Source organism: Diabrotica virgifera, chromosome 4 (genome assembly GCF_917563875.1).
Source record: "Diabrotica virgifera virgifera chromosome 4, PGI_DIABVI_V3a".
NCBI lineage: Eukaryota > Metazoa > Arthropoda > Insecta > Coleoptera > Chrysomelidae > Diabrotica > Diabrotica virgifera.
Window position 1 is genome coordinate 100,698,300 of NC_065446.1, and position 12,018 is coordinate 100,710,317.

A 12,018-nucleotide genomic window follows, 5' to 3' on the forward strand; every position below is an offset into this window, starting at 1 on the left:
TTAAACAGTTAAATGAAGCAAATACCGTTCGTGAGATAGTGACAATTGAGTCGTGCACCGGAACAATGATTTATGTTACATATTGGCAACATGTAACATAACTCGTTGTTCCGGTGCACGCCTCAATTAATAAAATAAGAAAAAAATCATACCCACGGCATGTTCTTGGAGGAGACTGGTACAGAATCCATTAGCTTACCATAAAAGTTAAAATAGAGGGCCGCACAGGAATTAGAAGGAAGTACTTAGATCTCATGCGAGAGAAAATATCTTGTCTTGTCATATCTCTGCAAGACAAAATAAAAACAAGATCATGAGAAGAACCAAGGTGACTGGACATCATCGAAAAGATTAGCAAGACTAAAATGAAGATGGACAGGATACATAGCTAGAATGACAGATAGGCAATGGGTAAAGAAGTTATTGGAATGGAGACCGATTGAAGACAAGAGAAGTGTCGGTCAACCATTTACACAATGGACTGACGATTTAAGAAGACTAAATAAAAAATTGGACAAGAATACGCAATGCCAAACAACTATTCCAATTAGCATAAAACCGCTAATAGTCTAGTAAAATAAGATTACACACATGTAAATCGAAATGTAAATTCGTACAGGTTGGAACAAATTTTATATCAAAGATATTTTCAAGAAAGTATCCAAATCATATGAGGGGATCATTGTTTAAATAATTAAAAAGGGGTCATTTTTGCACAATATTTATTTTTTTTACTGGTAATTTGAGTTTTAATGAAGGTCCTTAGGTTTTTTTTTTCTGCAAAGCTGAAGGACAAATCTTTCACCTAAAACTTACCAAATTAAATTTGACCCCCTATTTATTTTAATAATTATATATAAAATTTAGAAATCAAATTTACAAAAAAATATTTTTTTGCGTTTTAAATAAGCACTATAAATTATCTTATTTAATACGAGAATTTGCGCTATATTACCAGTATTAAGCAAAAAAAATTGGTTAAAAATTATTTGACAATTTATGAGATATATAATTTGTTTTTCAAATGTGACTATATTTTCAATTGCAAAAACACGGTTGTTACCACCAGAGTATAAACCTTTTTAAAATCTTATTACTTTTATTTTTATGTATGTTTCGTTAAATGTGTTGATAAATTCACATTTCAAATTAACTCCCCTCTAAAATAACATTTGAAAATTGTTCAAATTTGTTTATAATTTGTTTTTATAATAACGTCGCGGGGATTAAACATTTTGAAATGCTGTTCCTATAATCTAATTCCTGGAAATTTTTCACTAATTAACAATTTTTTTTTGTCGTTTTTTCTTCTTTTTTTTCCTTATAGTAAAAGATATAGTTTTGCTTATGGAGGGGGTTTCATTAAGAATGTCCAATCTCTGAGTAGTCGATTCTAGAACTCAAAATATTAAGATTTAACCAAAATCATTTAAATAAAATATGGCTCCTTATTGTGTTACAGGGTGTTTTATTTAAAAATTTAAAAATTATTTTGGCTCCGTATTTTAAAACTATTCGACGTATCCTTTTCATACTTGGTAGAAAGTGTAGGTGCTATACAACTTAAGGCTCCCCCAAACCAACGCGGAAAATTCGCATTACCTGCGGAATTCCGTACCGCATACGATTCGCATTGAATTGTTTCCACTGTGGTAAGTTACAAGTTCAGACAAGTACGATTTTCGTTGTTCGGGCATGCGTTTTGCCTGCGTATTTATTCGTCCGGAATCTTAGTTCGCACTCGACAGCGTTTTTATCAGTTTCGCAGTGGTTTCGCATGTGAAAAAATTGAAAATGGAGAGAATTATTGAGTTGGTTCGAAAGTATCCTATTCTCTATGACCTTTCTCATGAAGATTATAAAAATGTAAGGAAAAAGGACAAGATTTGGACTAGAATAGGAGAAGAAATAGGCGAAAATGGTGAGTAGTTTTACGATTTGTATTGGTTTATTTTTCTACATCTAAGACTAAAGAAAAGCAGAGGCCTAAACAATACTATATTTACTGCAAGAAGAGTCCATTATTTTCATCGTGAACAATTTATTCATAGTCCTGAATTAAAATACGTGGCAAATTTTTCTCGAACAGAAAATGCCAGTCTTGCAGCTCTCCTTGGGTCATTGTCCAAATTTTGAAATGCTCCAAGTTCAGGCTCTGGTGGATCTAAAAGTTCTATGAATCTATCATCACATTTTTTTGTCCTTAGAAAATTATGCAAAATACATGCAGTTTTCACAATGAGAATACTAGTATCAATTTTTGTTTCCATTGGTCTGTAGAATATACGCCATTTTTGTGCCAATATTCCGAAAGCGTTTTCTACTACTCTTCTCGCTTTACAGCGCCTCACATTATAATTTTCCTTGAAAATATCTGTTCTGCTTTGACTGTATGGAAAGGGCCTCAACAAGTATGGTTTTAGTGCAAAGGCTTCGTCTCCAATTAAGACATGGGGGGAAAGTTCATTCTGGCCTGGGAGATTTTTCGGCTCAGGTACACCCATCTGATTTGTTTCAAATCTTCTTCCCATGTTGGAAGCTTCGAATATTCCACCGTCGCTGTTTTTACCAAAACCGCCAATATCAACTGAAATGAATCTATAATCTGGGCCAACAATAGCCATTAATACTGTAGAGAACTTATTCAAATAACACCAATAATTAGATCCTGTTTTGCCTGGACACTTGATAGTAACATGCTTGCCATCGATGCTACCAATACAATTTGGGAATCGCCAGGTATTTCTAAAACCTTCTTCAGATTTTTTCCATATTTCTGTAGTTGGTTCGGGCAAGTAAATATGTTGCAAATTTCTACATAAAGCTTCACAAACTTCTACAACTATGGCACTTACAGTCGAAAACCCGACTCTAAAACTATGGCCTATTGTATAAAATGTATCTCCGGTAGCCAGATACCTAAAAAAGAGTATTTTGTTTCAGGAGATGAGATTAAAAAAAATGGAGGAATCTGCGCGATACGTACGCTAAGTACATAAGAACTAATAAAACTAGAACTGGACAAGCGGCAAGCGATAAAAAAAATGGATATGGGCAGATCATATGGAATCGTTCAAACCGTTCCTAAATTTTGCTAAGACTGCATCCAATGTCACAGATGTTGATACACAAGAATCTGAAGCATTCCCAAATATAGAATCACCCGAAAATATATTAACGGATGAAAATTCCGCAGTACAGAAACCAACGTGTAGTAAAAGTCTACTAACAACTCAGACAGATGATTCCCAGAATAAGATTCAACCCTCCTCATCGAAACCTACTCGAAATGAAGCTCCTAGGGTTACTCTTTCAAATGAAACTCCTTCTACAGGCAGAACAAACAGAAAACGCAATTCTGAGCCATCCACATCTGTGAAAGATATGATCAGTTATTTTGAGAGAGAGTAGTGCATGATGCTACCGATCAACTGTTTTTGGCTCATGCTTCTACGGTAAAATCTTTCTCTCCTAGAAGGCAAATTGAAACCAAAAAGAAGATTGCGCAAGTTATCATGGAGCAGGAGTTGCTTCAATTGAAGGAAAGTTCTTTGAATAGCCATCAATCTAGAGCTGAAAGTACAGACACCTATCAAAACCCCTCTTCCGTCGGAAGTATTTCGGTTGTATCCCTACCTTCACCAAATGACACTGCATTACCTAAACAATCGAATACTTCTGAGTTCTATGAAGTGAATTGTGAAAATAATTATATTACACTACACAACTTGACGCAGAGTTGCAACCAAGCAGCTTCTCATAATCCATCAGTTTCCCATAAAGTATATTTTAGAGTTATTTTGATCCTTATTCTCTTTTACTGTAGTAAATTAATGATATAAATAATGCCTGCAGTTTTTTTTTTCATTTTCTTACCTTAATGTTATGGCCAACCGTTCTTCGGGAGAAATAGCTTCTCGGTAATTCGTGTCTGATTTTCTAATATCATTTTCTACAAGGTGCAACAGTTCATCGAAACAATCTATTGTCATTCTAAAATAAATGTAGCATCTTTTATCGTCTTTTCGTAATTGAGGCATCAGCGTGTGATATTCCCCACATTTCAGTCTTTCTAGATTGATATCATGAACCCATTTTCTTCTTTTCCTAAGATTAAATTCATAATATAGTCCATATTGTTGTTTTAGGATAACTATAGATAATAATTTTACCTTGAATTGTCGTCCTCCATTGCTAACATTACAAGAGCTTCTTCTTCATCTGATGATGTATACATTTTTGTGAAGAATTGAGATCACTGAGTAGTATTCTTTGTTTTTCGTTGTCACCAACTCTTCTCAATACTAGACACACGAGTATGACGCGAATATATTCGCTTCAATATGAAGTTCTTTACGAATTCCGTCAGGAATTCGACTGCGAACTTTCCGTCACGAATCCGCTGCGAATAATTCGCGTTGGTTTGGGGGAGCCTTTATGAAATTATGTTAAAACAGGTTTCCGGCTATTACCAGAGGCGTACGACAGGGGAAAGCAAATGGTTGACCCTTCTCAAATTCTACGCCACTCGCGAAATTGCTATTATAGCGCAATTGTTAGATTCTCCAATACTCTCTATGTACATAACTTACTCTTCACTCGTAACGATAAAATCATTAGTTTTCGAGATATTTGCAGTCAAACATGTAACGGCACAGTTATTTTGATTAATGATTTGTGCCGCTTAATTTTTAATTTCAAATATCTCGAAAACTAATGATTTGATCGTTAAGACTGAAGAGTATTTTATTTATTCTTAATGATAAAATTATTAAAAAAAAAGACTAAGTTTTCACTCTAATGGCATATAAAACAACATAATGCTATTCTACATCCCACCAGAATGAAAACAATGGGAACCTTCTCTGGTTACACCTCCGAGGCTTCTACAATTTGCAAGCCATACGGATGCTGAGACTAAGGAAGATGAGGGAATTCTACAATTTGCAATTCACGTCACATCTGCTCAGCGCGGTAAAGTTCCAACGAGAATGGTTTCCTTCATACTCCACACAGAGTAAATGTAAATGAAAAATGAATAACCATTTTCAATTTCGTTGCAAAACGAAAATACAGCCGAACCATATTCTAGTCCAATCAGAGAGTGCTGCAAGCACCTCTACCGGTTTCGAAACTTATTAGTCTCTCATCAGGAGGCACATATGCTGCTCTCCCCGATCCAACCAAAACAAGCCCCAGCGTGCAGTCCCGGATTGCAAAGAACGAAATGGCATTGATGCCCTAGCGGCAACTGCTAGCAAAAAGACTAAGTTTTCACTCTAATGGCATATAAAACAACATAATGCTGTTCTACATCCCACCAGAATGAAAACAATGGGAACCTTCTCTGGTTACACCTCCGAGGCTTCTACAATTTGCAAGCCATACGGATGCTGAGACTAAGGAAGATGAGGGAATTCTACAATTTGCAATTCACGTCACATCTGCTCAGCGCGGTAAAGTTCCAACGAGAATGGTTTCCTTCATACTCCACACAGAGTAAATGTAAATGAAAAATGTAATATGAATTTACAGAAGGTTCCCATTGTTTTCATTCTGGTGGGATGTAGAATAGCATTATGTTGTTTTATATGCCATTAGAGTGAAAACTTAGTCTTTTTGCTAGCAGTTGCCGCTAGGGCATCCATGCCATTTCGTTCGTTGCAATCCGGGACTGCACGCTGGGGCTTGTTTTGGTTGGATCAGGGAGAGCAGCATATGTGCCTCCTGATGAGAGACTAATAAGTTTCGAAACCGGTAGAGGTGCTTGCAGCACTCTCTGATTGGACTAGAATATGGTTCATGTATTTTCGTTTTGCAACGAAATTGAAAATGGTTATTCATTTTTCATAAAATTATTAGCTTTCCAGATATTTGATACTAAAAATTAAGCGACACAATATATTAATCAAAATAACTAAATAACTGTGCCGTTACATGTTTAACTTCAAATATCTCGAAAACTAATGACTTTATCGTTACGAGTAAAGAGGATGTTATTTACATAGAGAGTATTGGCGAATCTAAAAATTGTGCTAAAATGGCAATTTCACCAGTGACGTAGAATTTGGGAAGGGTCAACCATTTGCTGTCCCCTGTCGTACGCCTCTGGTAATAGCCGGAAACTTAACATAATTTCATAGGGTGTATAGTACTTACACTTTCCACCAAGTATGAAAAGGTACGTCGAATAATTTTAAAATACTGAGCAAAAATATATTTTTTTTATTTTTAAATAAAACACCTTGTAACTCAATATGGAGCTATATTTTATTTAAGCGATTTTGGTTAAATCTTAATATTTTGAGGTATAGAATCTAAAACTCAGAGATTGGACAATCTTAATGAAACCCCCTCTATAAGAAAAACTATATATTTTACTAAAAGGAAAAAAAAGAAGAAGAAAAAACGACAAAATATTCCCAGGAACCCGATTATCGAAACAGCATTTTACAATGTTTATTCCCCGCGACGTTATTAAAAAAACAAATTAGAACAATTTTCAAATGCCATTTTAGAGGGGAGTTAGATTGATAATTTCATTCATAGGAGATTCTGACCAATAGAAAGCTACAGAAATCTGAATTAAATCGATAATTTTTGATAATTGCCCGTCGTTAAGTATATTACGTCAGATGCCCTTCGTTGCTACGAAAAAATACATTCAGTGACATTAATGACAATTAATGTTTTAAAAATTATAAAAGTGATGACTTTCAATCGTCAAATATTTATAAAAACTTTGTGTTTAATTGTACTAATTTGTACTTACATAAATAAATTACAATAAAATCTTGGTTTTGAACAGTTTTATTTATGAAATAATCGCAACAAATTGCACTCGAACTCTAAAATTAATATAGAATTTTAGAGCTCTTGTGCAATTACTACTGAAATTTGAATTTATCAATACATTTATCGAAAACATGCATAAAAATAAAAATAATGAGGTTTTACACATATTTATATTGTTTTGGTAACAACCGCGTTTTTGCAATTGAAAATATAGTAACATTAAATAAACAAATTAAATATCTCATAAATTATTAAATATTTTTTAACCAATGTTTTTCTGCCTAATACTCTGGTATACTGAATTCGCTCTATCGAGATTCACTTTGACACTGACGTTAGTAATTTCTTTTTTGAAAAGTTCAGTTGTCAGAAGTGACTGGAAATTACTACAAAACCAACGCACCTGCTCATACCCATAGGCGTAACCAGGATGATCCTAAGGGGGGTTACAACTACTGGAAGGTCTCTGAGGGGTATGGTGTTACGCGTATACAGCTCAAAGTCCATCCCAATGGGGGGTTATAACCCCCAAAATCCCCCCGGTTACACCTATGCCCATATCCAATATTATTAATAGTAAACAGACATAAAAATAACATAAACCTTACGCCAAATGAAAAAATTATTTATTGTACAAAATAAAAATATTTTGTAGAAATAAAGTTCACAAAATTATATGGGATTAGTAGACACTCCCACTATTTCTAATAATCCTTCTTTTTTTAATGAAAGATTAAGTTAATTTGAGTTGATTTTAGCAGTTACACTATTAACTACCTCACACTATTGAGGTAGGAATTTTTGTGTTGTATGTTTCCTATTCCGAATGTGTCAAAAAAAATCTCGCGAGAGCGAATGTAGTATAACATAGCGCAACTTCTATTAAATGAAATAATTTCGACACCTGATATGAAAAACATTGTAACTCACTTTTGCTTAGTTTACAGGAGAGCGATTTAAAGAAATTTCCAAAACATTTTATTTTTTTACTGGGTCAGCTTTTATATTTTTTGTAATGTTCTTAATCCATATTTTATAACTTTTTCTCAGCTTTTCACTTTTACATATCACATTGTTGTCAACATTACTGGTCCTGATTTAGGTCGAGTTACAATCGTAAATTTTTTTAGAATTTTAGGTGAAAATCATTGTAAGTGGTTCATACAATGATATTTCAACACAGTAAGTTTCTTTGGTTATGTGCATATAAATTGTAACTAATCAGTAAATATCCAAATAAAGAGATTATAATTAATTTATTTTATTGGTTTTACTTAAAACGTGATTTTTTTTCTCAGACAAGTAGTATTTAAGAATTTACGTCATACATATTAACAAGAAGTAGGTAAATAAAATAATATCTTTTAGATTTATTTATTACAAAATGAACATTTACAATGTTCTTCTTAAGCTATTTCTTTGTGGCATTTTTATAATAAACTATTTTTAATGGGAAATAAGCCACAATTTTACCAAAAAAATGATTTTATTAACGTTTCGAAGCCCAAATCGGGTTTCGTTGTCAAAATACAAAATACTACTAAAATAATCCAAATGTTGTTGCTAAGTAAAAAAATTCTTCTAATAATTTATTTAATCTTAATAAAATAAATTTAATGTTAATAAAATCATTTTTTTTTTGGTAAAGTTGTGGCTTATTTCCCATTAAAAATAGTTTATTTTAGAATATTTACAAATTATAAAACAGTTTATATTCTATTAAAAAATAAACAAAATTAACCCGATGCAAACTTTTATTCAGAGTCATCATCCGAATATTCCGTTTGTTGAGAGTGGAAAAGATTTCCCACTCAAAGATCAAAGCAGGCAGTTACAACCGTTTCTGTTTTCTTAGTGGTCTTAGATCTTTATCGCGATTTTTGGTTTCACGTGCAACACATTTATTTGCAATAATATGTAAAGCATACTCTTTTTCTATTTGGCCTTTCTCTGCTTTAGTGTTATGTAGATTACAAGTAAGACACATATCTTTTTTCGGTGCAAAAAACCGATATTAAACTCAGTATTGAATATGTTTCTGTACTGACTTTTGGTGGCTGGTTTATCGCATGGGTGATTCTCTAACATCCATTCATTATATCGTGAATACAATTTGGGAAAAGTTAGACTCATCAAAATATATCTTACTTGTTCTTTGCCTTACGTAATGGGATTCTTTTGCTGGAACAGAGTTTATATGCGCACGAATCGAATTTTTAATACTTTCGTCTGCAGCATTTGCCCTGTTCTTGTGGCGACCACGCATATCTCCAGGTATACGGCCTCCGCCTTCATGACTATCAATTTTTTTGAATAGTGTAGTTAACCACATATCTGTTATGTTAAAAATGTCCAAAAATGTTTTCTTACAAACTTAAAGTCAGTGTTCTGCCAACTGAAAATTATATTCATATGTCCAGTGTCTTCTGGACTCTTTTAGCTTTGCAACTTTCCTCTCTTGTCTGATAACATAAATATTCTCTTTGTTGGCCATGATCAGCCATTGCCCAAAAATTATTAAATAAATTGAGTCTATCATTTTCTGATAATTTCGATTTACATTTTCTGATACATTTATCGTTACATCCAGGTCCCAGTTCTCTAATTTTCGATAATTTTCTAGTTTTGCCAGTAAATTCTTGGCCAGAGTTCCTCAGTTTCTTTAAGACATTCATTTTCCAAACACTAGGATCCTTTTGTCTCTTCCTTCTAAGATTTTTCTTCTTGGGGTCTTGTTTTTTCTCAGCAGACGTATCTAATGGTGAACTTGTATCTTCGGTGCATGTAGAAGTTTGCACTGTCGATGTATCTTGAGCGTGCAATCCACTGTGACCATTGAATGCTATAGGTGTTATTATTTTTGTTTGAAATTCTAAACTAGTACTTTTATGTGAGTTTTTACGATTTGAGGCATGCTTACTATGCTCAGCAGTTAATAATATAGAATTTACCTCCTGACTATATTGAGTTACAATGTTGTTCATCGTAATATTCCACTACCTTGCTTTCTTGTATCACAACTTACAATGCAGTTATAAAATCTTACTCAATAAATGTTTCGAGAAAAACATTGTATCCCATGTTACAATGTTTTAGTAAAAAAGTTTCATCAATAATAAAAAATTTTAATATTGTAACATTGGTTACAATGTTTTTTCCACCCAGTGATAAAAAATTTGCACTTACAATGAGGTTATTTTGTTAAATAACTTTATAATTACATAAGATATGATACATGTTCTTAGACCAAATTGAAGGTTATCGTTTATAGATGCTATTTAAGCCATAGTTGAAAAACATTGTAAGTGGAGATACAATGTTTTTCATATCAGGTGTCGATTTACAGTGCTTATTTAAAACGCAAATAATATTTTTTTGCAAATTTGATTTTTAAATTTTATATATAATTATTTAAATAAATAGGAGGTCAAATTTAATTTAGTAAGTCTTACGTAAAAGATTTATCCTTCAGCTTTGCAGAAAAAAATCATAAAGACCTTCATTAAAATTAAAATTACCTCAGCAGTTAAAAAAGTAAATATTGTGCAAAAAGGACCCCTTTTTAATTATTTAAACAATGATTCCCTCATATGATTTGAATTACATTTTGATTTTTTTTTATTTTATTAGGCTATAACAACTCACAAATGTAATTGTCAAAGTTTTTTTTATATTTCTCTTCAATAAACATTTTTTAAAAAGTGATTATTTTCAGACAATTTAAACTTACCAGTTAAAAGGCTGAAATCAAACAGTTCTGTGGTATTAGTATCCTCGGGTCCTATAGGAATATCCCTCCACTTGGGGGAGTCCACATTCATGGGATATCGAGTTATAAGAGTAACACTATGGCCAACTGAAACTAACTTTTTAAACAAAGGTTCGAACACCAGTTGATGACTTTTCCCGACATGGGGAGTTATAGCCAGAATGTTAAAACTGTCACAAAACGTTATATTACAAAAGAGCGCTAATAGAGCTATTTTTAAAACTTGATTTAGGCGCATCTTGAAATATTTTAACAAAGGTCTTAGCCGAAATTTAAGTTTATCTCACTAATAAATTGATTTGCATTCTTATTCTTGTAGAAACCATAATAATAACAAACGAATGTGCAAGAGTTTGGTTCTTGTTCCTTATAAAGGAAGTTAGATACTCGATCACCGTGGCCGCCGCGAATTTCCGTGGGTAGTAGCAACACTGTTGCCAATTTTCAACTTCGTTTCATATTTTTTAAGTCGTTGAAGATCCATAAAGAAAGTAAAATCCACATAACGAAAGTGAGTGAGGATAATTTTGCGCTGCATTGTATTTCAATATTTAATTCCGTGGGACATTTTAAGAACTCAACAAGTCCTACCAGGGCCGCCGCTAAAGTGTTGGCCGCCCGTGTGCAACTTAATATTTGCCGCCCCCCTTTTAACACTTTAGTTGTTTCAACATAGGTACTAGTACAGTGGAACCCCGATAAGTCGGTCTCCGATAACCCGGAAGTCCGGCTAACCCGGACGGACAAACATTTCAACAATAAAAATGTATGTAATATAATATTTGAGAGATAATGTGTATTTGTATAATTTGAAATATGTATACGATAGTAAAAATGACTCATGGCATACGGCAGCATGAGGCATAGCGACGTTCATTGCCTCGGATTATCGGAAACAACAGGCACCTGTAGTATTCCTTTATTTATTTCAAACTGTCTTAGCATTGTTTAAAAAAGACTAAAAGACTATTTAAAAAATTCTTTTTTAAACAATGGTCTTAGTTTTCACTGTTCTTAAATAACATAACATCATTCCAATTGTGACTGTATTGTGTGTAGTACAGTCTTGTATTGTTCGCTTCCGTTTGCTCAGGTTTGTGTTTGCGTGTTTTTGGTAATTTAGATGTGTAGGTACTGTGCATATATATATATATATATATATATATTATATTTCATGTTATTTCAATTATAACGGAGTTTATTTGTAAGTATACCGTATTTTATTAATTTTTACCATATTCTCCGGCTAACCCGGATTTTCGATAGCCCGGATCGGCCGCGGTCCAGATTAATCCGAGTTATCGAGGTTCCACTGTATTTAAAGAAATGTGCAGGAGATACATTGTAATCGTAACGGGTATATGAATAAAAATTGCTCTGATCTCGACGTTACTTTTAGACCTGGATCCCGTGTACCAAAAAACAGTAGATTAATAGCAAGCTGAAAATTTGTT

At 33.1% G+C, this 12,018-nt stretch overlaps 2 protein-coding genes across 2 annotated transcripts in view; both read right to left on the minus strand.

Moving 5' to 3' along the window:
* Positions 1–10,977, minus strand: part of LOC114330253 (UDP-glycosyltransferase UGT5) — a 49,488-nt gene extending 38,511 nt beyond the window's left edge. The window contains exon 1 of the mRNA XM_028279577.2: positions 10,526–10,977. Coding sequence (XP_028135378.1) covers positions 10,526–10,802 — 277 coding nt within the window. The 5' untranslated portion in view covers positions 10,803–10,977. The remainder of the gene's footprint in view (positions 1–10,525) is intronic.
* Positions 1,920–4,307, minus strand: LOC126883872 (uncharacterized). The gene is made up of 3 exons (XM_050649551.1): positions 4,173–4,307; positions 3,877–4,107; positions 1,920–2,919 (listed from the first exon to the last, which is right to left on the minus strand). Exons 1-3 carry the CDS (start codon positions 4,235–4,237, stop codon positions 2,046–2,048), a joined length of 1,170 nt encoding a protein of 389 aa, XP_050505508.1. The 5' UTR covers positions 4,238–4,307; the 3' UTR covers positions 1,920–2,045.
* Positions 10,978–12,018: the final 1,041 nt, after the last annotated feature.

Coding starts and splice junctions, on each gene's coding strand:
- LOC126883872 (XM_050649551.1), bottom strand. CDS start 4,237: ATGTATACATCATCAGATGAAGAAGAAGCTCTTGTAATGTTAGCAATG. Junction 4,108..4,172: donor ATGGAGGACGACAATTCAAG/GTAAAATTATTA, acceptor ATTTAATCTTAG/GAAAAGAAGAAAATGGGTTC. Junction 2,920..3,876: donor CGGTTGGCCATAACATTAAG/GTAAGAAAATGA, acceptor ACTCTTTTTTAG/GTATCTGGCTACCGGAGATA.